The 26,363-nt window shown below is 53.4% G+C and overlaps 3 protein-coding genes across 3 annotated transcripts; all 3 read right to left on the reverse strand.

Moving 5' to 3' along the window:
* Positions 1-874: 874 nt before the first annotated feature.
* Positions 875-5,740, reverse strand: LOC121170382 (keratin, type I cuticular Ha2-like). The gene is made up of 6 exons (XM_041001522.1): positions 5,270-5,740; positions 4,238-4,320; positions 3,932-4,088; positions 2,244-2,405; positions 2,040-2,165; positions 875-1,093 (listed from the first exon to the last, which is right to left on the reverse strand). Exons 1-6 carry the CDS (start codon positions 5,738-5,740, stop codon positions 875-877), a joined length of 1,218 nt encoding a protein of 405 aa, XP_040857456.1.
* A 5,708-nt stretch (positions 5,741-11,448) lies between these two features.
* Positions 11,449-14,524, reverse strand: LOC121170083 (keratin, type I cuticular Ha5). Its single transcript, XM_041000982.1, has 7 exons — positions 14,038-14,524; positions 13,515-13,597; positions 13,185-13,341; positions 12,942-13,103; positions 12,568-12,693; positions 11,888-12,108; positions 11,449-11,609 (listed from the first exon to the last, which is right to left on the reverse strand). The coding sequence occupies exons 1-7, from the start codon at positions 14,506-14,508 to the stop codon at positions 11,462-11,464; spliced, it is 1,368 nt and encodes a 455-aa protein (XP_040856916.1). The 5' UTR covers positions 14,509-14,524; the 3' UTR covers positions 11,449-11,461.
* Positions 14,525-19,440: 4,916 nt separating this feature from the next.
* KRT36 (keratin 36) lies at positions 19,441-22,869 on the reverse strand. Its single transcript, XM_041000983.1, has 7 exons — positions 22,432-22,869; positions 21,727-21,809; positions 21,332-21,488; positions 20,690-20,851; positions 20,461-20,586; positions 20,103-20,323; positions 19,441-19,787 (listed from the first exon to the last, which is right to left on the reverse strand). The coding sequence occupies exons 1-7, from the start codon at positions 22,867-22,869 to the stop codon at positions 19,613-19,615; spliced, it is 1,362 nt and encodes a 453-aa protein (XP_040856917.1). The 3' UTR covers positions 19,441-19,612.
* Positions 22,870-26,363: the final 3,494 nt, after the last annotated feature.

Here is a 26,363-nt window from a genome sequence, read left to right on the forward strand (position 1 = left end):
CCACATGTAGGCAGGCCTTCCCCTTGGCTCACCTCGGGCATGGTAAGTGCCTCCTCCGTATGTTCCCCATCTGGTCCTCCCTCAACTTGCTTCTCCCTACAGAGCGGCTTCAAGCTCTCGTTGACTTGGCCTAGAATGTTCCCTGTGTGTCTGTTAGGTGCTAAGTGCACAGGGTGGCAATGTATGCTGTTGCTGCTGCCTGTTCACGTGGCTACCATCCAGCAGCCACACAAATTCCACTGTTTGTTCCCATGAGAGTAAGGCCTTCCCTCTACCCCTGCCCCTACCCCCGCTGGGCATCAGAAGCCCTCCCACTGTGACCTCTGTGGTTCTCCCTGAAGGGGCCCCCCCCAATGACCTTTCCTGCCCGCCCGCCACGGCTCAGTTGTGTGAAGCTGCCTGCTGTCTTCTCTGCAGAACTTCTCCCCAGAGGTCAACCTGCCTCTCTCCCCTTAAGCAGGTAGAACCAATCTGACAGTGGAGGCCTTGTCTCTTCTGTCAGGCTTGCTTCCAACAGCTTCTATTTTTAATGTATTTGGAAGAGATCTGGTTTATTCCCTAAATGGTTACCATAATATCAAGAGCCTGGGAATTCCACCCAAGGGTTGGCAGGGGCCCAAACACTGGGACCATCTTCTGCTGCTTTCCCAGACACATTAGCAGGGAACTGGATCATAAGTAGAGCAGCCAGGGCTCAAACTGGTGCCCTCATGAGCTGTCTACATTACAGGTACCTGCTTGATGTGCTGTACCACAGCATCGCCTGCCCCCCACCCAGCAACGGCTTCTTCATCTTGACAGGGTTCTAAGCTGACAGCCCCTGAAATGCAGCCCCTGTCGTCCTCTCTGCAGAGCCTCAGCTGGGCACTCACATTCAGGCCTCGCTCTCCAACAGGCCCCGGTACGTGTTGATCTCGCACTCCAGCCGCGCCCGCATATCCAGCAGCATCTGGTACTCCTGGTTCTGCCGCTCCAGGTCACAGCGGATCTCAGCCAGCTGGGACTCCACATTGTTGATCATGCACTGCATCTGTGACAGCTGGGAGCTGTAGCGGGCCTCGCTCTCGGCCAGGGTGTTTTCCAGGGAGTCTCTCTAACATCGAGGAAAGACATAACCATGAGAAGCAAAGCTGAGAAGAACCAGGTCTCTCTTTGGTGTTGGAAACAACCCCTCCCTCACTAACAGGGCGACTCATTCAAGGTTCCTGATAAAACTGTGACTGGAACCCAAGTCATGAATCCTTTACATTCCTTCTGCTAATTCTGATTTGTTCAGCTCTGAGGTTCACCAACTACCTCCCCTGGCATCATTTAAAAGAGTGGCCCAGGCGAGAGCATTGACACGGTTTAAATGCCATTTCGGGGATCCAAATCCTGTATCAGAGGGGCCAGATGCCAGCCTTGCTTGAGTCCAGTTGCCTGCCAGTGTACAATCAGGAGGCAGCAGGTGATGGTTCAAGGAGTTGAGTTCCTCATGCCCACATCAGAGACAAGGACTGAGCTGCAAATTGCTGCCTCCAGCTTAACCCAATCTCAGCTATTGAGGGCATTTGGGGCGTGACCAGGCAAAAAGGAGATTCTCTCTCTCTCTCTCTCTCTCTCTCTCTCTCTCTCTCTCTCTCTCTCTCTCTCTTTTCCTCTCAAATAAAAAAGTAAAAAGAAAATGTGTAACACTGTTTGCACCTGGGTCACATGGGAGCCACTTCCAACTTCCACCTTGGGAGACTCTGGCTCAAGTGGTCCAGAGAATCACCTTGGTGTCTAATCTCTGTGGGTGACATTGAAAACCACAGGATTAAGGACAGGCTCCACAGAGTGAGCCCTCCTGGGTCTCCTGCTTCACAGCCAACACCTGAGCCACCTCTGATATGACACCTGTCCTTGTTGGCGCTGAGCTGACTCTGTGAGGACCCTTCCTCCAGGACAGGCAGCTGATTCAGCATCTTGGAACCTGACGTCTGGGCCTCCTCTTCGCTTGGTGCGCACTCAGACCATTAGCAGTGGAGGCACTGCCCACACCCCTCACCAGCAGCACTCACCAAGCTGTGCTGGGCCTGCAGCTCAATCTCCAGTGTGTTAACTGTTCGCCGCAGATCAATGATGTCTGACTGATAGCTCTGAAGCTGCCCGGAGCTGGTGGTCACCTGCTGGTTAAGCTCTTCCATCTGCACTGGGGACAAGGAGAAGGTTAGGAGTGTCCTCCCAGGGACACAGAGACACAAGATCCCCTGAAAGAGGCCCACCTGCGTGTTGAACCAATCCTCCACGTCCCTGAGGTTGGTCTGCACCACCGTCTCGTACTGACACCGCATCTCCTCCAGCATCCTGGTCAGGTCCACAGGGGGCGCAGCATCCACCTCGATGTTAAGGCGATCCCCAAGCTGGCCTCGGAGGGTACTGACTTCCTGAAAAGGCACAAGAGCCCCAGCCCACACCAAGCAAGTGTGAAAACCACCCAAATCCTAGCTCACCTCCTCAGGTGAAACATGAACAGAGCCAACAAAAGATGCTAACGAGCTCCAGGCCAGAGGGGCCCTGGGAGGGCTGTAAGCAATGCACCTGCAGTATCTCAAGGCCTCCTGGCTCCATCTAAACATCCCAATGCCAGGATGCAACTGCGACAGCATCCCTCCTTCACAGCGTCTGCCGCCACTTCCGGCAGAAGCCAGGAGCTGTGTCAGGATTGGTTTGATCTATTCAGGTCCCAGCGGGAAACCCATACCTCCCAGTTTCCCAGTCACCCTCCCAGCTTGTGTTTATCTGGGAAGGAGGGGGTGCAGCAACCTGGCTTGACTTGGTTCAAGGCCCAAGTCGGAGCAGGCACCTCCCCAGGGTTGGCTGCCAATGAGAGAAAGTTGTCATTGAGGCTGGCGGAGGGTGCAATAATGATACCTCATTAGCAGCTTCTTGGGGCCAATCCCAAGGATTAGTCAGTCGCCCCAGGGTGCTCCGGGGAAACTAAGCACGCTTTCCGCTGGAGCCTGCAGAGAACCAGCCAGGATCCTCTCATCCCCCAGATCCCAAAGCAACAGGCTGACAGTCAACCCAGGGAAGGAAGAAAACCACCAAGCCCAGGGGAGTTTCTGGGGCCCAGCTGTGGGAGATGGGGAGCATTCACACAGAAGGGGGCTGCCTACGCTGCAGCCTGATTGCATTCTGCATGGGCAGACATTCACCTCTCCTTCACAGGAGCTGAGATCCAGCAGTCTGCCTTGGCAGACGGCAGCGGAGGCAGGAGGGGAGCAGAGAGGCATTTGATGTGTGCTCCAGACTACAACCCACTCTTGGCCCCACTGGACATGGCTGAAACCAATACAGTCACCACCGATGAGCATGTTGCACTGAACATCAGCTCAGCAAACGTCGTGAAGCACTGACAAGCAGGTGGCGGATTCAACCCCGTCACATGGACCATAGCCATGACTTGTGCCTCCCCATCCAATCGTCACAATGATCCTACCGGAAAATGTTATCTCTGAGGCTAGTGTCAGGGTGGAGATGATCAACATGCCTCCTGAGATATCTGACAGTTCAAGACTTGGCTGCTCTGCTTCCAATCCACTTCCTACTGATATATCTGGGAAAGCCATAACTGATGGCCTGAGTGTTAAACCCACCCATGTGGGAGGCCTAGATGGAGTTTCTGGCTTCTGGCTTTGGCCTGGCCCAGCCCTGGCTGTTCAGGAATTCAGAGAATGAATCAATGAATTCTCTCTCTCTTTCTCTCTGTCAGTTGGACTTCCAAATAAATTATTTTTTTAAGATAGTAATGAAGTGTTATCCCTGTCTTGCTCAGGAAGCTAAATTAGGCAAAGTCACCAAGGCAATATGCATCAGACTTGGGAATTTCCACCCATAGCATTCAGCTCCAAATGCCATATTCTGCCCCCTCTGCTTCCCAGGGCATCCTCGGCCTGATTCCTGGCCTCACCTCCTCATGGCTCTTCTTGAGGCAAAGTAGCTCCTCCTTCAGTGACTCCACCTGTGCTTCCAGGTCGGACTTGCACAGGGTCAGCTCATCCAGGATCCTGCGCAGCCCGTTGATGTCAGCCTCCACCAGCTGCCGCAGTGACACCTCTGTCTCATACCTGTGAGAGGACAAGGTCCACACTTGGAAGGAGGAACCAAGCACAGGACTCGAGGCAAACTTTAAATGGCCAGAACCTTCCAATCCTCTAGAAAGCTAATGCAAGGGTGTGCCTCCCCACGCCCAATCCCTTCCCTTGGCTAAACGCACTTGGTCCTGAAGTCGTCGGCAGCCAGCTTGGCATTGTCAATGTGCACAATCATCCTAGCATTCTCAGCCTTGGTGTACAGAACCTAGGGACCCAGGTTTGCAAGGAAAGGGAGGGAAGAAAGGAAAAGAAAACAAATGATGTAAAGACAGCCAAGCCCAGGAGCCCAGCCACTGTCACTGGGGAGCCCCTCTCCCTGGAGCTCTGGGCAATGTTGAAGGAACTGCCAGCCCCTGGAGAGCAGGAGATTTGCTTTCTCACCATTTAGCCCCTCCTGAATACAAATATCTTGGGGCCAGCATTGTGGTGCAGTGGGTTAAGCAATGGCCTGTGACACAGGCATCCCCTATGGTCACTTGTTCAAACCCTGGCTGCTCCCATTTCTGATCTAGCTCCCTGCTAATGTGCCTGGGAAAGCAGCAGAAGATGGCCCAAGTATCTGGACCCCTGCTATCCACGTGGGAGACCTGGATGGAGTTCCAGGCTCCTGGCTTCATCTTGGCCCAGCCCTGGCTGTTGAGGCCACTTAAAGTTAACCAACAGATAAGAATTCTCTCTTGCTCTGGCTCTCCCCCCGCTCCCCTCCCCCGCATTTATCTCTAACAACAACAACAAAAACAATTAAATGTATACATTAGTATTTACAAATGCCTCATCTTGGATGCAGTGAGTGGAGTGGAAGGGGAGGAGTCTCCTACACTTACAGTCACCCACTTCCCCCAAAATTCACCAGGCACTGCTCCAAGCTCATCCCCCGTAGAGTCTTCCTCTACTTTCGGGACGATTGGCTAAGCACCATCATTACCCTTAACACATTATAGAAGAGAAGACTGAGGCCTGTAGGAGGGGAAGGGACTTCCCTGGATGGTGCCGAGGGTCCACACAGACCTGGAGCCAGCTCCCCAACCTCCTCCCACACAAACAACTGTGGCTCCAGCTGGGAGACAATTCTATTGCCGTGGGAAGACCTCTTTACCCCCTTCACATGGCTTAGGAAATTCATGACAGCCCATCCAATCACCATTCATTCTCACCTTCTGCTGGAGCTCCTCAATGGTCCTGAAATATGACTGGTAGTCAGGCCCTGTGGTGACTGCCTGGGACTGCAAGGTCTCCTGGATCCTGCTCTCCAGCCACGCATTGTCCCGCTCCAGCTGACGCACTTTCTCCAGGTAGCTGGCCAGGCGGTCGTTCAGGAACTGCATGGTCTCCCTCTCATTGCCATTGAAGAAGCCCTCGCCATAGCGGCAGTAGGTGCCCACAGAGCTAAAGATGCCACTGGCTGGCCGGCAGCTGCTGGGTCGGCACGAGCTGGGCAAGTAGGTCTTAGGGAAGCGGCTGGCTGACTGGTAGGTGGTGGGCAAGCAGATGGAAGACATGCAGGTCATGGGCTGGCAGACATAACCCAGGCACAGATCAGGCCGACAGCTCATGCTGCTGGAGCAGACAGAAGCAGGCCTGGGGCAGCTCTTGGCAGAGCTGTTGGTGACACAGCTGGTGGTCATGTTGGCAAGGCACTTCTCCTGTGTTGCAGCTGCCCGGACATCTATCAATGTCATCCTGCCTCTTTTATAGCCTTGAAGTGAGGGGGCTCATGCTTGAAAGTCGTCACAGGGGAAGTGGGGCTGTAGGTGTTGACACTCCTTCCTGGAGGAAGCTGATAATTAATTTGTCATTTCATTTCCCCAATAAGGAGTGCCCTCCCTTGTAAAAGAGGCCAAACTTGTCATTTAGCTAAAGCAGGACTCGGGGGCCCCTGTCATTGATAAGCAGGGAAGAGCTTGGGGACACAGCTTCAAAGGACAGCTCCAGGTCTGGGCACTCATTACCAAGGTAGGGCAGCCAGAGGACCCTTATTGGCCTGGCCCTGTGCCACCATAGACCTTGCCCACTGCTCCACAAGTCTGTAGGGCAGCAACTGCTCCTTGTAATGAAACCTGCCCTGTGGGAAGAGGCTTGGCCCCATAACAAGGACGCGTGGGGGTGATGGGAGCTACCCTGATACTAGCCGTGTATTATCCAGGGGGCGGGGAAACCTCCAAGGTTTCCTGATACACATTGCCTTCCTGTCCAAGACCCATACAGAACACCTAAAGGTGGGGAAGCAAATGCAGACCCTGCTCCAGGAGAAGCAGATCAGCATTGCAGCCCTCTCCTCGCCATCTCAGGCATCATCCTTGCATCCTGCCCAGAGATGTCAAGTGTCGGATGTTGGCTTGTGAATAGATGGAGATCGAACAAGCTGGAAAAGGCTCTAACTTGCTCTCTGTGGTGATGGACAGGCAGCCTAGCTCCAGGATCTCAGAGAATGGAAGTAGGGAGTCAATTACCTCAAGAAGCCATGCCCTGCAGCCATTGATTGAGCTAAGCTAGGAAACCAGGAGCAGATGCCTCTGGCTCTAGAAGCTCAGGCATTCCCTTAAAGCCACATGCTAGGGACCAGCAGAATCAGAGAGTACATCATAAGAGTACTCGTGATGCTGGCATCCCAAATATGCACCAGTTTGTGTCCTGGCTGCTCCACTTTCAATCCTTCTCCCTGTTAATGTGCCCAGGGAAAGCAGCAGAGGATGACCCAGGTGCTTGGGTCCTTGTACCCACATAGAAGACATGGAAGAAGTTCCTGGCTCCTAGCTTTGGACCAACCCAGTTCTAGCCATTGCTGCCATTTGAGGTGAACCAGCAAGTTGAAAAGTGAAAGATCCTCTCTCTCTCTCTCTGCGCCCAACTGTGACTTTTAAATAAATAAATATTTGAGAAAAAAAAAAAGAAGAAGAAGAACAGCGCTCTGGCAGAGCAGGGGTGCTCAGTCCTGGCTGTGAAGCTGGGAGCTCACACTCTTTATGTTAGGAGGCCATATGCTCATTCCCTCGTTTCCCCAAAATGACTTCTATGGGGATACATTCTTGTTTTTCTCTGCAGCTAAGTCTCACTGAGCCACAGGGATGAGTTCTGAGAAACATATCACTCTACCACTTTGTCATTGCACATGCTAACACAAACCAAGCTGGCTGAAATGTCACCAAAAAAGGTCATCTCACAGGACCTTTGTTATATGGGCAGTCAGTCAGCAAAGCATCATCACACACTAATTGACCTACTGTATTCCCAGACCTGGTGATAAAAGGATCAAAAAGGGAAAAGGTCACCTTCCAGAAACACTGTGTTCTAAGTCATCTGTGACTATGAGAAAGTCACTTTGCCTCTCTGGGCCTTGGCTTCCTTTTGTGCATAGAAATAAGCAGAGAAAATCATCTCTCCCTTTGACTCTCCACCATGGCTGTGAGCTCCAGCACTTCTGCCTGGCCCAGGGGATTAGAGTAGACAGTGGTGCCAGAGTTGGGGAAGAATGATGGCATTACCTCCACACAGGGCAAGATTCCTCCAAACCACAGCCAGCTTTTGATGAACGGATGCAATGCTGTGCACTTCGCATTGGTCTAGCCAGTCCAGGCTCTGCCCAGAAAGCTGTAAGATCTTTGTCCCTGTAACCAGGCATGACTGTGGCTCTCCAGGTGGAGTCCCCAACTAACAGCACTGACATTTCTTGGGAATGTTCAAGAAAGGTCTCTTTTCAGACTCAACCTAGACATGCAGAGCCCAAAACTGCAAGAGAGGGACTCAGCCCTCTGGGTGGTTTTGCAAATCTGTGAGATAGAAAAGAGCATGCATTTTAATAGCTGCTACCAGCTGTTATGAGGTGAGGAAAGAGGGGAGGGGAATATCCATACTTGAAATAAACTCCTGGAATAAGCAGTAGGATCCTAGGTGCTTTAATTTGGCTGGCAGGACAGCACAGAGAGGAAGGGGAGATGCCAGAGTTCACGGGGCAGTCACAGAAGGTGGGGAGGAGAGGAGAGAGAGGCAGCAACTAGACGAAGCTGGGAAGCGAGTGGAAGGCCATCACTATGTGGCCTTGTGAGCCCCTGCAAACGGTCTGTAAAGTACACTCAAAGCAAGCATGGGGCAGGATCTCCCCTCCTGGGGGATAGATTCAGTGTCACAGGGGAAGGGCTGTATGAGTTATGTTCAAGTCCATGGAATACCATGGTCCTGGCCTTGGAGACAGGGGGGACATGGCATGGGTGACCACTGATGCCAAAACAAACTGTGGGGTAGATCCATTTAGAGGGAAATGGGGAAATGATACAGAGAAGTAGAGGATACAAGGAAGAAACAGATCCAGCAAAAAGGAGCCAGTTACACAGGGGTGGTGGGGGGTGCACATTAGGGCCCAGTCCAGCTCCTCCTCCTCCCCCTCCCTGCAGAAAATTAGAGCTGTCTCCTTGGAGAAAAACAGAAGAAGTCCAGAGAAAAGACTGAGGGACAGTGGTGGGCATTTGGCTGGTCGTTTGAGATGCCCATGTTCCAGAACATCTGGGTTTGCGTCCTGGCTCATTCTTACTTTGATTTACTGCTACTGCAGACCTCTGGAGGAAGCAGGTGATGGCTCAGTGGCTAGGTCTCTGGTACCCGCATCGCAGCTCCCTACTAATGCATCTAGGAAAGCAGGGGAAGGTGATCCAAGAGGTTGGGCTCTTGCCACCTGTTTTGGAGACCTTAATGGAGTTCCCAGCTCCTGGTCTCAGTCTGGCCCAACCTTAGCTGTTGTTGGCATTTGGAGAGTGAGGGGATGAACCAGCAAGTGGTTCTCTCTTTTTCTCTCTCTTAAATAATTTTTTTAAGATTTATTTTATTTAGGCCTGGCGTGAAAACCTAGTGGCTAAATCCATGTCTTGAAAGCACAGGGATCCCATATGGGCACTGGTTCATGTCCCAGCTGCTCCGCTTCCCATCCATCTCCCTCGTTGTAGCCTCAGAGAGCAATGGAGGACAGCCAGAAGCCTTGGGACCCTGTACCAGTGTGGGAAACCCAGGAGAAGCTCCTGGCTCCTGGCTTCAGATTGGCTCCACTCTGGCCATTGCGGCCACTTCGGGAGTAAACCAGAAGATGGAAGATTTTTCTGTCTCTTCTTGTCTTTGTAAATCTGACTTCCCAATAAAAACAAGTAAATCTTTAAAGGAAAAAAGTATGTTACTGAAAAAAAAGAGATTTATTTTATATGCTTGAAAGGCAGAATGGCAGAGAGAGAAAGTGACCTTCCACTTGGCTGGTTCACTTCCCAAATGCCATTAACAGCCAGAGTTGGGCCAGGCCTAAGCCAAGAGCCAGGAGCTCCATCCAGGTCTCCCACAGAGTCAGCAGGAACACCAACACCTAGGATATCTCCTCCTGCTTTCCCAAGCACGTTAGCATGGAGCTGGGTCAGAAACAGAGCCACTGAGACTCAAACTGGCAAGTAGTTTAGCCCATAGTACCCCATCGGTGCCACTACCCCCGGAAGTGAGTGTTTCTGTAAAGCTCTCCAGCTAGTTCCAACATGCAGGCAAGACCAGGATCCCTGGCTACATGGTAACACTGTCATAATGAAAGGGCACACATACAGGAAGCCATTACCAGGAGAGGCAGGGTTACACGCCACCTGGAGGTGCCATCTTGGAGGGAACTAGGATGGGTCTGGAAGGGCCTTGAGATACAAAGACTATGGTAAGGAAGATGAGAACGAGTTGCACCGAGCAGGTTTCTGCAGCCCATGTGCTTGGGGAAGGCAACATCCACGGCTGACCGTGACCTCCTCACCAACTATAGTCAGAGTCCAAGTCGTATCATGAACCGCGTGCCTGCACATTCCCTCTTACTGGCCTGATTCACCCTGGCCTCCTCTGCCTGGAGGGAGACCTCAGAAATGAAGCCATGGGCAGGAAAAGGTAGCCGCTCACCCTCATGGCAATTCAGGCACCCAGCCAGAAGTCACACTGCTCAGTTTGCAAGCACCCAACATACGCCTGGCAGAGCACTGGGAATTTAGCAGTATGAGTGATACATTTTCTGTTTTACCCAGAAGGAAAGTGGGACTCGGGAAAGGCCTGCGGACTGCTGATGCATTCATGCACAGAGGGGGGTGGTGATACTCAGGCCCTCATCACTCTGCTTCCACACTCTGTAATCCCTGTGCCAATGCCGTGATTCCTCCCATCACTGAAGCTGGAAGGCACATCCTGGAAACGATGCACTGAGATGGTGCCGGAAGCCAGGGACAGGGATTGGGAGAACCCGAGGGCCCAGGCCACAGGGATCCAGAGGCCAGACTACATCAGAACGAACTCCATCAGGCACACTTACAGGGACCACATGAGGCCTGCCTTGGCCAGGATTGGTCACCAATGTGGTCTCCACCTTGGCCACTCTTAGCTCCTCAGCAGGTGCATTGGCATCCCGGTAAGTGACTCAACACCATCTAGGGACAACTGACTTTCACCTTCCCCCTTTCCCACTGGGACTGATAACCTTGATATTTGCTGGATCTGTTGAGGAGAAGTTACTCTGGACCCCAATGAGAACTTCAGGCCAAGATGCTGGGAGATCCCATAGCCTTCAGGTGCCAGGAGCACACAAGGACACGTATAAATCTCTGAACCATGGGTGGAAGTTCCTCATCTCATCTCATCTCATCTCCCACTTGGGGTGGGATATATCGTGTCAAGGGGCACATTGAACTAGAAGGGCTATAGTAAGGGAGGGGAGTTCATGGTGCCAACACACCTGTGAGAGTGCCCGTGGGGGGGGGCACCATGTTCTGCTCTGACAGTGACATGGGTTAATTAAGTGGCTATTGTGCTTCACATTGTACCCATCTCAGATTTATACCCCTTGTCCAGGTTCCTATGCATCCCAAGAGGGGCAGTAGGAGAGGGCTGGGACACTTGCCACCACATTGGAATGGTGGAGAAAGATCTTCATGGGGCAAGCCAAGCATGAGCTCTCACTGCTTGCCTCTGTTCATGCCCAGACAAGAGCACAGTCACTCTGTCATCCCCAGAGTCACACAAGGTCAAGCCCAAGAGCCTCCCCTGTCCCTGAGCCCCCCAGAGAGAAAAACCACAATCAGACACATCAGACACGGGAAGCGAGAGTGGTGCACTTTATTGTCCTGCCAATCAAGCCCACTATTGCATTTCAGGACCAGCTGGAACACACCCAGAGGCAAGCCTGAGAGCAGAGACCCTGGCACCCACAGAAATGATGAGGAGCTTGAGGTTCAGAGAAACCAAGGGGCAAACATTCGTCGGGAGCCCGCTCAGCCCACCCACGGCAGGGGCTGTGCACAGAGAAAGGGGTCAGAGTAGAGCGGGTTAGGGAGGAACTGAGACAGGATCAGCCACTCTCAGAACCGGCCCCCTGGACAGGGCACACAAATGGGGCGGGGGCTGCTGGTGGCGCGAATGGCCCCTGGACTACACAAGGCCGCAGGAAGACAGGGGAGGCAGGACTTGGAGGGAGAGTAGTCAGGGGCACACGGGTTGCTGGGGAGCCTGGAAGGAACCAAAAAAAAAAAAAAGTCAACTGCGTTTCCAGATGCTGTTTGCTGTTTTTAAGAACTCAGTGCAACTCCCAGGACAAGGCAGAAATCAAGGGACTTTAAAACACAAACTCACCCTGCCCTCACTTTCCCAGGGAGGAAACAGGGAAACAGGGAGCCCCCCCACCATTTGTAACAAGACAGGAAGTACAATCCAGGGCCACGACTCTTTCTGTAACTTTGCACATGACATTGAAAAGGTCAGATTGGCGCAGACAGCCATAAACTCACTTGCAGTCCTCACTCTCCAGCAGGCCACGGTACGTGTTGATCTCGCACTCCAGTCGAGCCCGCACATCCAGCAGCACCTGGTACTCCTGGTTCTGCCGCTCGAGGTCAGCCCGGATCTCACCCAGCTGCGACTCCACGTTGCCGATCATGCACTGCATCTGGACCAGCTGGGAGCTATAACGAGCCTCGCTCTCAGCCAGGGTAGACTCTAGCGCATCCCTCTATGTGGGCAGGGATGGCATAAGGAGGAGGAGGGTTAGAGGTCAGAGAAGGAGAACGGAAGAAACACAGGGCTCCTATCCCAGTGTGGCCTAAAAATCCAAAACGGTCACTTGGGGACCCTCCCGGAGCCAGGACAGCTACCATCAGACATCTCCATGAAGAGGAGCCGGCTACACCTGCAGCCGCCCTTGATCCTGAGAATACCCACCCACCAAGGACATCTCTAAGCACTGGAGAGTCATCTGCCTACACACACAGAGGAGCTGCCACCCAGATTGTTGGCTGCTCCAAATTTTGAGGGGGGCATGTAGGGGAAGGCTCACCCCTTTTTCCTTCTCTGCACAGACAAGCCCTGATGTTCAGCAGTGTGACCCCTAACTCCTGCCCACATATGGTCAGCGCATGGGAGCTGGGACCTTGTGCCTCGGGCCCTGGTTCAGCAGCTCCTCTGGCCTTACCATGCTGTGCTGGGCCTGCAGCTCAATCTCCAGGGCATTGACCGTGCGTCTCAGCTCAATGAGCTCAGCCTGGCAGGACTGCAGCTGCTCCGAGCTGGACACCACCTGCTGATTGAGCTCCTCCGTCTGCAATGCAGAACACACATACAAAACCCAGTCCGAACACTGCCAAGAAGAACTTTCCAGATCACTCCCCACAACACACATGTACACATCCAACCCATGCATTGCACCCCAGAGGATGGCCATTGGTCCGCAATTGCACAGTGAGGCCAAAAGCAAACAGGGACACAAAGTTCCAAATCAGGGCTCCAAGGACAATGGCTGTGCCACCTTCTAGGTGCTGTGGTCACACAAGCTGTTTGCACATCTACCTGAGTATCGAACCAATCTTCAGCATCACGCCGGTTGTTCTCCACCAGGGTTTCATACTGGCACCTCATCTCATCCAGAACCCGGTTCAGGTCCACAGGAGGGGCAGCATCCACCTCGACATTGAGCCGGTCACCCAGCTGACAGCGCAATGAGTTCACCTCCTGTGCACAGATGGGGTCAGCACTGACCATCCCAGCTGGCTGCTCCCCCATGCCCATTACCCCCTCCGCCCCCATACCCACTTCTTCATGGTTCTTCTTGAGACAAAGCAGCTCCTCCTTCAGCGACTCCACCTGTGCCTCCAGGTCGGCCTTGCACAGGGTCAGATCATCCAGGATCCTGCGCAGCCCATTAATGTCGGCCTCCACCAGCTGCCGCAGTGACACCTCTGTCTCGTACCTGCAGGGACAGAGCAGGACACCTGCAGCTGCCTGTCTCCTCTTGCATCTAAGTCTGGTTCCACTCCAGACTTGGCCAGGGGTTCTGACCCTGGCCTTCAAACCCTGAGTCCCAGCCTCCCCCAGCATCCAGCTCTCCCCAGCGACTCACAAGTGGTGAGTCAGGCCACTCACTTGGTCCGGAAGTCATCGGCAGCCAGCTTGGCATTGTCGATCTGCACCACCAGCCTGGCATTCTCTGCCTTGCTGCACAAGGTCTGGGAACATAGAGAAAGGACTTCAGGGCAAGCCAGGTGGGGGAAGGGGGTGAAAGTTTCCGCACATGAGCATGTAGGAGGAAGCTTCTAGAAACCTGCTTTGCACCTACATTCCAGTCTCCTTACCTTCAAACAGTGATGGAATTAAAACCTAGAGAAGGGGACCGTAGCGCCAAAGGTCACCCAACTAGTCACCCTGTAAACCAGCATTCAGGGTCAGGCTCCACTAACCGCCATCAGGGTCATAGCACCAGCCTGAGCCCTGGTGTTCCCATCTGCACAATGGGCTGTGACATCTCCCTACTAGATTCTCGGAAGGAACACATGAGGCCACACATGCAAATAGTTATGCTTTGTGGCTTCCAAAGGGTCCCATGTTCTGACTTCAAGGCCAATGACACCAGGTTCCCAGGCAGCCAAAGCCACCCTGCCCCCCTTACCTTCTTCTGGAGCTCCTCGATGGTCTGGAAATAGGACTGGTAGTCAGGGCACATGTAAGGCACCTGCTGCTCGCACCACTCACGGATACGGCTCTCCAGGCTGGCATTGTCCCGCTCCAGCTGACGCACCTTCTCCAGGTAGCTGGCCAAGCGGTCATTCAAGGACTGCATGGTCTCCTTCTCACTGCCCGTGAGCATGCCCTCCCCAAACCAGCCTCCACCCCCGCCATAGCTGATGGCGAAGCCTCCAGCGGGCAGGCAGAGGGCAGGGAGGCAGCTAGCCACCCTGTAACTGTTTCTACCCAGCCCTGCAGAAAATGCTGAGAAGCTTCGTGTGCCCCGGGAGAGGCTGGGGAGCTTGCAGGAGCTGCTGGAGTACATCGTGGACATGCGAGGAGAGCCCCCGCTGGGCCTGCCCGGGCTCTTAAGAGACCCCGCTGAGAAGCTGGCTTTGAGGCACTTGGAAGCCATGGCCACCGCCACCCAGACACAAGAGACTGATCTCGGAGGGCAGTGGCCCACACAGCAGGATTTATATTCTGCCCCAGTGGGCGTGGGCTGACCTTCACAAGGAGCTTTCTCCTCGTTAAAAGCTAATACCACTTTCCATCAGAACCCCTCATTAAGCTGTGGTTTAGTTTTCCCGTGAACATTTCCCGGCCTCATAAAAACAGGAGCCCCGCTGGTTGGGAGGCCGAGTGGCAACTCCCAGCATGGACCACATGCAACTGGGAACAGATCATATGTCCGTGAGCCCTTCAAAGGAGCCTGTCACAAGGGCCTGGTTTCAACCGCCTTGGGAAGCAGGCATGGGAGCCCAGTCCCCAAACCCCAAGCCCTTAACTCTCTGCATCACAATCCTCTCTTGTAGGAGCAGACAAGACTGCTAGGTTGTCTGCCAGAGGATGGGGAGCAAGGTCTGATGTAGAGTGAAGAGGTTCCTGTGACAGAGGAAACACAGAAGGCTCTGACTATGGCCGGGTGACCAGCTCTCCTGCTTTCCCCAGGCTTGTTCCGGTTCCAGAGCCAGAAGTTCCATTGGCTGGAGAACCCTCCGTCCTGGAAAGGCTGTGACAGCTGGTCCCCTTAGATACAACCTGGCCTTCTCCCTCCTTGCCATGAAATCTAGCTAGGTGTGAGGCTTATTTGTCGGGAACCTTCCTGCGGCAGACCCAAGCTCCCTGTGTCTAGATAGGCTTGTCTTCCAGTCCTGGGTAAAAGATGGAGAAAGCTTTCCTTCTAGCTACACAGATGGTGAAGTGGGGAGACAACCAATGTTGTGCTACAGTTGGTTAAACTGGCCCACGTCAGAGCACTGGACCGAGTCCCAGCTACTCCTCTTCCAATCTAACACCTAGGGAAACAACAGAAGACGAACCCCTGCACCCACTGGGAAGACCTGGGTGAAGTTTCAGCCTCCTGGCTTCAGCCTGGTGCCCACCTAGCCACTGCAGCCATTTAAGGAATATCTCACACACACTTCTTTTGTCACTCTTGCCTTGAGTTCTTAATTCACGGATGTCCCTGGGAGCATGAGAGCCAGACCTTCACAGATTGATCTCTGCTGAAGCCAACAGCAAAGACGATGCCTAAAAGCTTATCAAGACACAAGGCAAGTCTCATCTGGCAAACCAGGGAGGGCTGGAGGAGAGAGGCAGGGAGCTGAGTGGGAAGAGAGTCGCAGGTGAGCATCGGGGGACTTCCTGTCTGTCCCATCGCTTAGGTTCCTACGTCCTTTTATGAGGAGAGTGACCCCAGGCTGGGCCCAAGTGGAGAACCAGTCACAGTGCTCATGTCCTCCCATGCCAGGTCCCACTAAGCCACAGCATGCCTCTGTGAGCCTGAGAGGCTCAGTGTCTCCCAGAAGCTGACACTGACGGGACTCAGAGATGGCAAGAGCTGGCTCAACACCCACCTAGTAACAAAACAATCCTGTCTTCCACCATGCTCTGGAAGCTGGTCCTGAACTGCTCACTGTCACCAGGGTACAAGGTTGGGGTGTAGGGATCCACAGTCCCTGGTGTGTGGGACAACACAGAAGCAGCACACGTAAACTTGGGAGTTCAGACCCTAGCTCTGCCACTCCAACCATTGTGACTTAACCTCATATTCTTTCCCTCTCTTCTTCCCTCCCTCTCTCTCTCTCCTTTTCTATAAATGGAAAGAACATCAGATACTCATTGCCTGAGGCTGTAGGGAGCGTGATATGCGTTTGAAGCATTCAGAACAGCAACTGTTGTGACTGTCAGTCTCACACAAGTGGAGTCTTGTTTGCTGTGCTGAAACTGGCAGTGCTGAGCAGCTGTCACTGCGGAGTATGGACGGGCTCTGAGTATGCAGGCTACCATCCCCCCAGGGCCAGGTGGGCATGTTTGGGGCCCTCACAGATACAACTTCATGAGTCACACTGTGCCTTTCCCATGCTCAGGGACCTAGGATGACCCACACCTGCCAAGCACTAACCTAGGGTCCCCATAACTGCCTCTGCCTCTGCTTCTTGGACAGCTGAGCCTCAGGGCCAAGGACCCAGCCAAGCTGAGAACCTGGCTGCAAGCTGCAGGCTGTGCTCTGAGCTCAGCAAGGGTCACCTGGAGCCACGGGAACCCAGAGAAAACACAGCTCAAAAGCTGGAAAAGTGTCATGCTGCTTGCAGAGCTCCAGAGATGGAGTGGGTTGGTCTCCTGGCAAGACCCCTGCACCTGGGCTAGCCAGAGGGGATCCCAGTGCTGCTCAACCTTGAATGCTCTCCTCCCTCAGCCTTGTGACCAGAGAGAAACTGAGCTTTCAGCACCTTGCTGATCTCTCTCCAAGCACTCTCCTATCAGTCCTCCCCACAACCTCACAAGGCAAGTGTCTCTTATAGTTCCATTTAATAGGTGGGTGAACTGAGGTTTGCAAAGTTTTGGAAACCTACCAAGAACCTTACTCACACAGAGAGTGCAAAACTAGTGTTTGTACAGCCCTATCAGCCCACGCAGATAGGCATCCACTCCCACAGGAGGTTCCCACAGTCAGACTGGTAAACTCCTAACCTATGGTCCCACCTGACCTTCACAAGGAAACCGAAGACCAGACCTGTGGGTCCTGTGTTGTGATGCAGCCCCTGTGAGCCAGCATCCTGAATGGCATACCAGGTCAAGTCCTGGCTGCTCCATTTGCACTCCAGCTTTCTACTAATAGAGCTGAAAAAGCAGCAGAAGATGGCCCAGTGCTCAGACCCCTGCTACCTGTATGGGAGACCTGGATAAAGCTCCAAGCCCTATTTCCCCCAATAAACATGAGGTCAGGAATTGACTTCACCCTTCTTTGGAAACTTGCATAGTGTCAATCAGAGTGCTGGACATCTGGAAGTTTTTGAATAAGTGAACGGATGAAGTAATTGCCCATGGAGGGGAGAGACAATGCAAAAGGATAGGAAAGAAGGATGGAAGGAGAGGGAAACCCCCTGCAATGTCAGCCCCACCTCCTTTCCCTACCCTCAGGACTCAGTGATGGAGATGGGCCCAGGGTCCTGTGCAGGTGAACAGCCATACCCAAGCCAAACCCCTAAGCAGAGAACAGAGTGGGCCCTGGTCCAAAGCCACCTGCCCCATGAGACGGGTCCAATCCAGTGCCAGGGGTGCAGATGAACGCCTCTGGGCAAGATTTTGTTAGATAATTTGGTAAAAGTGAAGCTTTTAGAACATGCAAACATCCTGTACATTGCCATGGTCTGTCTCCGTTCTTTCTCAGCTTTCTTTTTAAAAGAGTAAAATAATTTCCTGGAACTCCCTGATGGGCCTCAGCTAATGCTGTTTGCGGGACCTCCCAATAACCTTTCTCCCAGGATCTTTGCACTCTGTTCGGACGCAGCATGTGCTGACCCCAGAGCACAATGTAGACACACTTCACAGTGCCCCACATGACCTCCCTGCCTTCCCCTGAGCCTGAACCCCTGTCCCTAGCCCCACTCCAGCCTCCCTGGTGCAGCTCCTGCTGGGAGATAGGGGAAGGCAAGGGGAAGGGTCTCCACACCAAGACAGCAGCTGCTTGGGGAACTGTGCCTGTCACCCACTTTGCCTCTAGCCATATCCTCCACACTTGCTCTTGCCCAGCACACTGAGCCCCAGCATTAGTGCTGGGTTTGCTGGGTGAGGGGTGTCAGTTAGTAGTTGTCAGATAGTTAGGTCTTGGTTTGCTGGGTATAGTGTGTGTAGTACACTGCCCCTTAACTGATTCTGTGATATGTGCACAAATGTAAAAGGGAAGACAGCCTGTTCTCACATCTGGAAAACACAAGAAGGCACAACCCTGACAGCCAGTAGTAAGGGCACTTTACCAAATGGCCTGTCTTACATCATCTGTCTCAATATCATGGAAAGAGCGACAAAGCAGAGGTCAAAAGACATGGGAAGATGTCCCTGGCTAGTCAGTCCATGATGATTCCATGACATGGTTGACCTCAGTCTGCCCCTCAGTTACAGCTGTCTGCCGGGACATGGTTCAGGGAACAAATGGGGGCACAATGGGCTCCTCACCTAATGCAGATGCAAAATCGCCAGCACTCAGGGATACCATATTGTGCAAAGAGTACTTGAGAGTCCATGGACCCTACAGAGGACGCTGTCTTGAACAAGAGGGGCTTCCTCAAGCTGTCCTCTTATGACCTGATGCAGCAGCTAGGCAGCTCAAGTTGACAGAAGACTCGAGCCAGTCCCTGAACCCTGCCTGTGCCCTCGCAGGAGCATGACACTCTCCATGCATGCCCCGCACCACCCATCCCAATCCTGAGCCCCAGGCCAAAGTCATAGACTCTAGAGAAGGAGGGGAGTGGAAAGGGCCCCCAGAGCAAGGCAGGGGTGAGAACCAAGCACATTGATGCTCCTGTCCAGGGCTGAGTGGACTCTCAAGTTGAGGCTTGCGGGTCCATCACCCAGGTCTCAGGATGCTTCAAGAGAGGTGCACTTCACACCCCCACACCAGCATCCTGCCCTGTGCTGAGCCAAGAGCTCAGTCCTCGCTTCTAACTCCAGGCAACTGCCATTCTTGGGGTACTGAATGTGCATGTTCCATTCAGAGCTTTATGATAGCCCGATTTCATAGAAGAGCCTGCTGAGATCAGAGAGGTCATACCATGTGACTGGACACACAGCAAGACATTTCAGTTCTGCCTGCGTGTGTCTTCCCCTCAAGTTCTGAGGTGTGCTTGCTGATTCTCTGGCTTGTCAGGCAGGTAGTTGAATATTCATGAGTAGTGTCAAGTACCTGGTACATGGGGCAGGGTCCAGATTTTCTCAGAAACCAAACCCTACTATGTACAGCAACTGCTGACCAGATGCCCCCACTAACACATCATATGAAAATCAACAGCCAGCCAAAGTGGAGGTTGCTATGCCAAGAGAATGCACTTTATTGGGTAAGTCTGGTTTGCATGGCAGGAAGGCACTCCCAGGTCCAGAAACATGACATGAGGATTTTTATCAGCAAAGACAACCAAGCATAAGGGAGGAGGAGAGGAGAGGAAATGAAGTTGGGGAAGACACAGGGTCTCTCCAGAGAAAGGAGCCACAGGAGTTCATAGGTCACAGGTCATAGGTCACGATGGGCGGTACGGCAGCTGCTCCCTAGAAATGGCTTTGGCATCTTGCATCTGCTCGGTGATGCTGCAGACCTGGGTGCTGACCTGGGCACTCGGGGTGCATGGTGCAGAGGAGACATGAGGGGCTTTGATGGCAGGCTTGCATTCTGTGGCACAAGGATGGGCAGGAAGCCTGGAGAACATGACATCACACAGATTGCCATGGGCACCTGGGCATTTGGCTGAGACATACTGAATTGATTGAGCAGGGCAAGCAAGGCAGCTGGAGGCCGGCAACAAGTAGCCTTGGTCCATGCCAAGGTGGGGAGGGTGGAGCCACTGGATGTACATGGAGACCAGGAACTCCCCACCCAGCTGGATGTGGGAGGAGCTTGCATCTAGCTCTAACCAAAGCCAGCAGATAGGAGTCCTCCAAGTGGCTTTGGTTCCCCCCCCACCCCCGCCACTTCACCTGGACAGCAATCAGATCCCAGGATCCCCCACTCACTTGCAGTCCTCGCTCTCCAGCAGGCCACGGTATGTGTTAATCTCACACTCCAGCCGGGCCTTGACATCCAGCAGCACCTGGTACTCCTGGTTCTGCCGCTCCAGATCACAGCGGATCTCAGCCAGCTGGGACTCCACATTGCCGATCATGCATTGCATCTGGGTCAGCTGGCCACTGTAGCAGGCCTTAGTCTCCTCCAAAGTAGACTCCAGAGAACTTCGCTGCAAGGGGAAAAAGGAGGAGCTGCCGACGGGAAGCAATTTCAATTCTCCCTAGACACCCACAGCCTTGAGCATCACTTGTGAAGGGGCCTCGTGAGAGCTGTGTGCTGAGACTGGCAGCTCAGGGAGCCACACACCGTGCTGTGCTGGGTCTGCAGCTCGATCTCCAGGGCACTGACTGTGCGTCTCAGCTCAGTGATTTCTGTCTGGCAAGATTGCAGCTGCTCCGAGCTGGACACCACCTGCTGGTTCAGCTCCTTCGTCTGCAACATGGAGTACATGCAGAGCATAGTCAGAGCCAGGGAAGGCACTGTGAAGGGCAGCCCCTCTCCAGGAGCCCAGAGGCTTGGGCTGTCCTAGCCCCACCTGGGTGTTGAACCAGGTCTCCAAGTCTCTGCAGTTGTTCTCCACCAGGGCCTCATACTGGCATCGCATCTCTTCTAGGACCCTATTGAGGTCCACAGGAGGTGCAGCGTTCACCTCCACATTCAGTCGGTCCCCAAGTTGGCTGCGGAGCACACTGACATCCTGCAATGAAGATGCCAAATGCCATAAGACTGGGAAAAGGATGTTGGACTAGGGTCTAGCTGCCCTGCATGTGAGCCTCCTCCCCCAGTTGCCAGCTGAGCAACACAATTTAGGATGTGTGACCTCTCCAAGCCTCAAACTGCTCATGAGCATTTACCAACCATCTCTCAGGAACTGGGGAGACTTAAGCGAGATCTATGAACACCAGGTAAATAGAGCTATGATAATCCATGCTCTCCAGCCCAAAAGGAAATGTGGCTTCAATGGCTGGAAGGTGGACTCTTTTTCTACTTCAGTTTTCTCATCTGTAGAATGGAGTTTACAGTAGACTATATGGCCTGGGGTTTGGGGAGGATGGAATAAAGGGAACATGAGACGCAAATGTCTCCAGAGTTTCCAGTACACAGGGAGCTCAAGGTCCAGCAGTGGCTTCCTAAGCCGCGTAGAGAGTTCAACCAGCCACTGATCAACCAGTCTCACCTCCTCGTGGTTCTTCTTGAGGCAAAGCAGCTCCTCCTTCAGCGACTCCACCTGCCCCTCCAGGTCAGCCTTGCACAGGGTCAGCTCATCCAAGATCCTGCGCAGCCCGTTGATGTCGGCCTCCACCAGCTGCCGCAGCGACAACTCCGTCTCATACCTGCAGGTACATAACACTGCCAAGTCTGCCACAAAGAAAGCCAGGCACAGACAGGGCTCCTCACCCCACAGGTAGTGACAGGAGCTGACCCATGATCCAAGGCAAGGTAGGTCTCCGCTGTGATCCTAGAGGGATCCCGAGTCTGGGCCCCTTTTTTGCACTGACAGCCACTCTCTGGCCTTATGCTCACCTCCCCTGTACCCAAGGCAAGGACCCATCTCTGGGCAAGCCCACTCACTTGGTCCGGAAGTCATCAGTTGCCAGCTTGGCATTGTCAATTTGTAGGACCAGCCTGGCATTCTCGGACTTGGCCAGCAAGATCTAAGGAAAAAGAGGCCTTGTGTGAGCTGGGGAAGGCTCTAAGAGTGCAGGGGGTCAGTGGGTAGGGACGCCCAGATCACAGAGGCCACATTTCTAAGACAGAATAGCAGCTAAGTTTCCAGCCCATAACAAAGACTCTCCCCGCAGGAGGTATGGCGGGAGCACCCCAAGGACGCCACCCACAGCCAACTGTGCTGGTATCCAGAGCCTGCACGGTGGCCCTGGAAAGGCTGAATTCCTCAGTCTGCCTATGTGATCACTGACAAGCTGCTGAGAAGTCAGCTTACCCATCTGTTCAACGAAACCAGTACAGTACTACCCATCTCCCCAAGATGAAGAATAAATAAGCCAGTAGGTAGGAGAGCACTGGGCACAGTGCTATATGCAGCAAGGTCTTGCCCCAATGCCCCTTCCCTTTCTAGAACTGAGACAACAAGAGGAAGTGAAGAATAGCCCAGGACTGGGGAAAATCAAGGCCTAGAGAGAGAAGCTTGTCCTGCCAGGGGAATGCCCTAAAGCCATAGTTCCTTCTGGGAAGGGCTTGGGATAAGACAGGTGCACCCCCATCCCCACCCCTCAGACTCTGGGCTGCCCCTCTGGAGAGAAGCTGGGTCCCCATCACCTTCTGCTGGAGCTCCTCAACTGTCTTGAAGTACGACTGGTAGTCAGGGCAGGTGTAAGGGATCTGAGTCTCACACCACTCGCGGATGCGGCTCTCCAGCTCCGCGTTGTCGCATTCCAGTTGCCGCACCTTCTGCAGGTAGTTGGCCAGGCGGTTGTTCAGGGACTGCATGGTCTCCTTCTCATTGCCAGTGAAGGAGCCCTCGCAGAACCAGCCTCCTGACCCAGCAAAGCCTGAGGACTGGTGCCCAGCAGCCAGGCAGGAGTCAGGAAAGCAATTCCCTAAGCCAGAGAGGCCTATCCGAGAGGGAGTCGGGGACCCGGAGGCACCAGCCAGACATGAGACCCTACAGGAGCCCACAGATCGCATGGGGGACACCTGAGAGAGGCCCGTCATGGAGCCAGTGGAGAAGGCTGAGGCGCAGCACTGGGTGGCCATGACACTAGTAGAGGAGGCTTACAGCTTAGCCAGGAGCTCAAACTCTAGCTTCTCAAGGCCTCCCCGGGTGTTTATATACACACTCCGTGGGGTGTTGTCACATCTTGCGTCTTTGGCTCTTGAGAAAGCCTGTTGCTATCCCAGAGAGTTAATCTCCTTAGAATGGGATTTTTCCTACCCATCCAGAAAGCTTGGCCTTGTTAAAAAAAAAAAAAAAATGTTGAATTTAGTTTGCTAAGTCAGTACTGTCAGCTGCTGTCACATGTAGCAGTACATTGCATTTTATTGCCACTTCAAAGCATCCGTGCGCCAGATCCCAAAAGTTAGGAGTGGCCCTACAGATGACATCTAGGTCCTGCCTCTCTGCCCTCCCCCAGGGAGCCTGATATGTCCTCCAGTGCCACTCCCTACTCCTCATGGCCACTGTGGAGCATCTGTTCTGTGCCCAGCTGGCAGCTGCTGTACTTCACAACAATCCTTGGATATGGCTGAAGTTGCTGTTTCAATAGTGTGGAAACTGAGACTCAGAATGAGTTCTAAAAAGAAAAAAGCAAAAATGGACCCAGCACGATGGCTTAATGGCTAAATTGATACCTTGCAAGGGCTGGGATCCTACATGGGTGCTGGTTCATGTCCCAGCTGCTCCACTTTCCATCCAGCTCCCTGATTATGACCTGGGAAAGCAGCAGAGGATGGCCCAAAGCCTTAGGACCCTGTACCCATGTAAGAGACCAGGAGGGAACTGGATTTGCTGTTGGTTCCTGTGAGGCTGACTGAATCCCTTTCTCCCTGGGATCCCCTGAATCCTCGGTATAGCCATGTGGATCACCACCCTGTGCTACCAGCTCCAGGGATGCAGATGAGAGCAGAAGTCAACGTGTTCTGAAAACTGGAGAAGCTGGTCAACTAAGAGGACACCCTATGGTGATGGTTCACAGCTGTGGCCAGCAAACTTTCCCAGCTCTGAACACTCAGGTGTGATTGCTGGAGATGAGGTTTGTCCCAGCATGGCACTCTGGCCCTGGAGGATAAGAGGGTACCAATCATCAACCCTCAGAAGGTCACTGACCCCCATCAGCAGCAACAGCACGAATCTCCTGCCACATGGAATCCACATATTTGGATCCCTGAGTGGGGTCAGACACTTCCTTGATGGTTTCTGCTTTTTGATACCAGGAGGTGAGATCAGGGCCCTGAGCCAACCCACTCAGACCATCTTCACCCCTGAGTAACTCAGAGGCGTAGACAATGGCAGGTTCCTTGGACACAGAAGGAACGAATGGGACAAAACTGAACAATGCCACATACAGAAAAAGCTGAAAATTCAGGACCAAAGACAAGCCAGGACCTACTGCCTGGAAAAGAAGACTTTCTCCAGGATAGAAAACCCCACTCGCCCCTCTCCCACATGGCTTTGGTCTGCAAGGCTGGTATTTATGGAAGTTTTTATGTGCCTCTTGAGTCGCAATTTACCCACCTCTTAAAACACTTTATAAGCTTCTCCCCAGAATTACTCATGCAAGAGTGATGGCAGTGAACACACCTGGCTCCAGGCAGCAGACATCTCAATAATATGCCCAAGAACAAGGGGTGATGGTCTTCCTAGGAACCCAACCCCGTGGAGACCCTCCTGGGAGAGGCAGTGGGGGCATCTGCCCTTCACATCTCCAGCTATCCCATCCTTCCCCTCCATTCTCCCGGCAGGAGCTAGGATGAGGCCATCACACGGTCCTTGGCACTGGGGACGCAGAGGGCCAAGGCATTCTTTGGCCAAGGGAGGGACTGTCCTATGCACTTGTGAACCACTCGGCGATGACCCCAGTCTCTGTCACCCAATGCCACAGCAATGGCTCAGTTGTGACAACCAAAAATGTGTACAGACATGGCCAAATGTCCCTGCGGGAGGGTGCAGTGGGGGCCAGGGGCAGGACCACCGCTCCCCCACTGAGAACCAATGCAGGAAAGAGACAACTCCTTCCCATAAGCAGCCCCCACTTTGTTTCTCCACTAGGGCAAATCTGTCACCCACCCAGGTCTCAGCTTACCCTCTTGGGAATACTGAGTGCCAAACGGACCTCCCAGGCAGCCTTTTCCAAGCCCTCTGCATAGCCTGCCTTTGCTTGGGGTCTCTGGCTTGTGGGCCTCGGAAGTTTTCATATCCCAGGCTTGTTTGTTTTTTATTCTTGCACTGTAAGATCCGCACTAGGGTTCAGAGGAGCCAATTCCTAGGTTTCCCAGGACTCCCAAGTCAGCAGGTGTCTGCTGTGCCCATCATGTTCTTGTCACTGTCACCTGGCATCAGGAGGGCCAGAAGGTGGTTCCAGGGGGAGGGAGGGGAGCTCTCATAGAACAGGTGCCAAGCTGGCCAAGGGAGAAGCTTTCCCAGCAGCCCTCAGTCCCTTGCCTTAGCCTATATTGTAGATGGCACAGCTACCGCTGAGGGAAGTATGGAAGAGATCAAGGGAAGGAATTCACTTCCCTCTCCCATCCTGGCATCACAGGGTTGAGTGCATACCACCAGGACAAACACCAGCCTATCTCAGAGATGAGAACCCAGCCCCACAGCAGTTCCTCTCTGGGGGCCACCCAGCACTCAGAACTGGCAGACCAGGGCACCATTCGCCAGGCTTCTCCCTGACAGCAATCCTAAGTGTACAGGGCTACCAGCCGGGCATCCAAACTCCAGACCCAGCTCAACCCCAAATCCCAGCAGAACTCAGTCCATCCTGAGCCTCTGAGCTGCCATCTGAATAAGAAAGGGCTTGGACAGGGTCCTGCAATCCCATCCAGCTCAGTCATGGTAGGATCAGGTACCCAAACATGCCCCATGGAGCCCGGATGTACAAGTGACTCATCCACCACCTCCCACAGCCCCCGTCCCTTAGTGTTCACTGATCTATGAAATAAAAGAGTGCAGGAGTTTCGGGCACGTGACTGAGGGGGGTTTCTGTTCTCTCCAGACACACATGTTCCCCAGCAGCCCCTTCACCCACAGCACCCACACATCACACGATCAAGAGTGCAAGATTCCTCCAGCCAGAGCCCTCCCTGCCAGCAGGGCCCACCCAAGGTGCAGTGGCACAGGGATACTCAGAAGAGATTTGGCCTTGCAGAAATCAGGACATAGAAACCACAGGGCAGGGACTCTGAACCTACACTCAACCAGAGCTGGGTTCAAAGCGCTCAGCCCCACATTACCACAGTCTTCCCCCCTAGGAGAACAAAGGCCAGCACGCCATGGCCACATGCTTGCTAAATGGACAATCGTTTCAGGTTCAAGACATCAAATTTGCTCTGAGAGCTCATAAAGTGTGCTGAAATCAAATACCACTTCTGGGGTATGAACCACCTGTCCTGCTATTTATGCATTACTAATAAGGAGGCTGAACCTATTGGAATATTGCTCTAAAAGGCAATGACCAAGATAGGACTGCCCAGGGCTACAATGGTCCCCTCCACCAGGGTTCCCTGTCTGCCCTCTGTCCCATATTCTA

This window comes from Ochotona curzoniae, unplaced genomic scaffold (assembly GCF_017591425.1).
Source record: "Ochotona curzoniae isolate NIBS_2020 unplaced genomic scaffold, NIBS_Ocur_1.0 scaffold_2453, whole genome shotgun sequence".
Taxonomy (NCBI): domain Eukaryota; kingdom Metazoa; phylum Chordata; class Mammalia; order Lagomorpha; family Ochotonidae; genus Ochotona; species Ochotona curzoniae.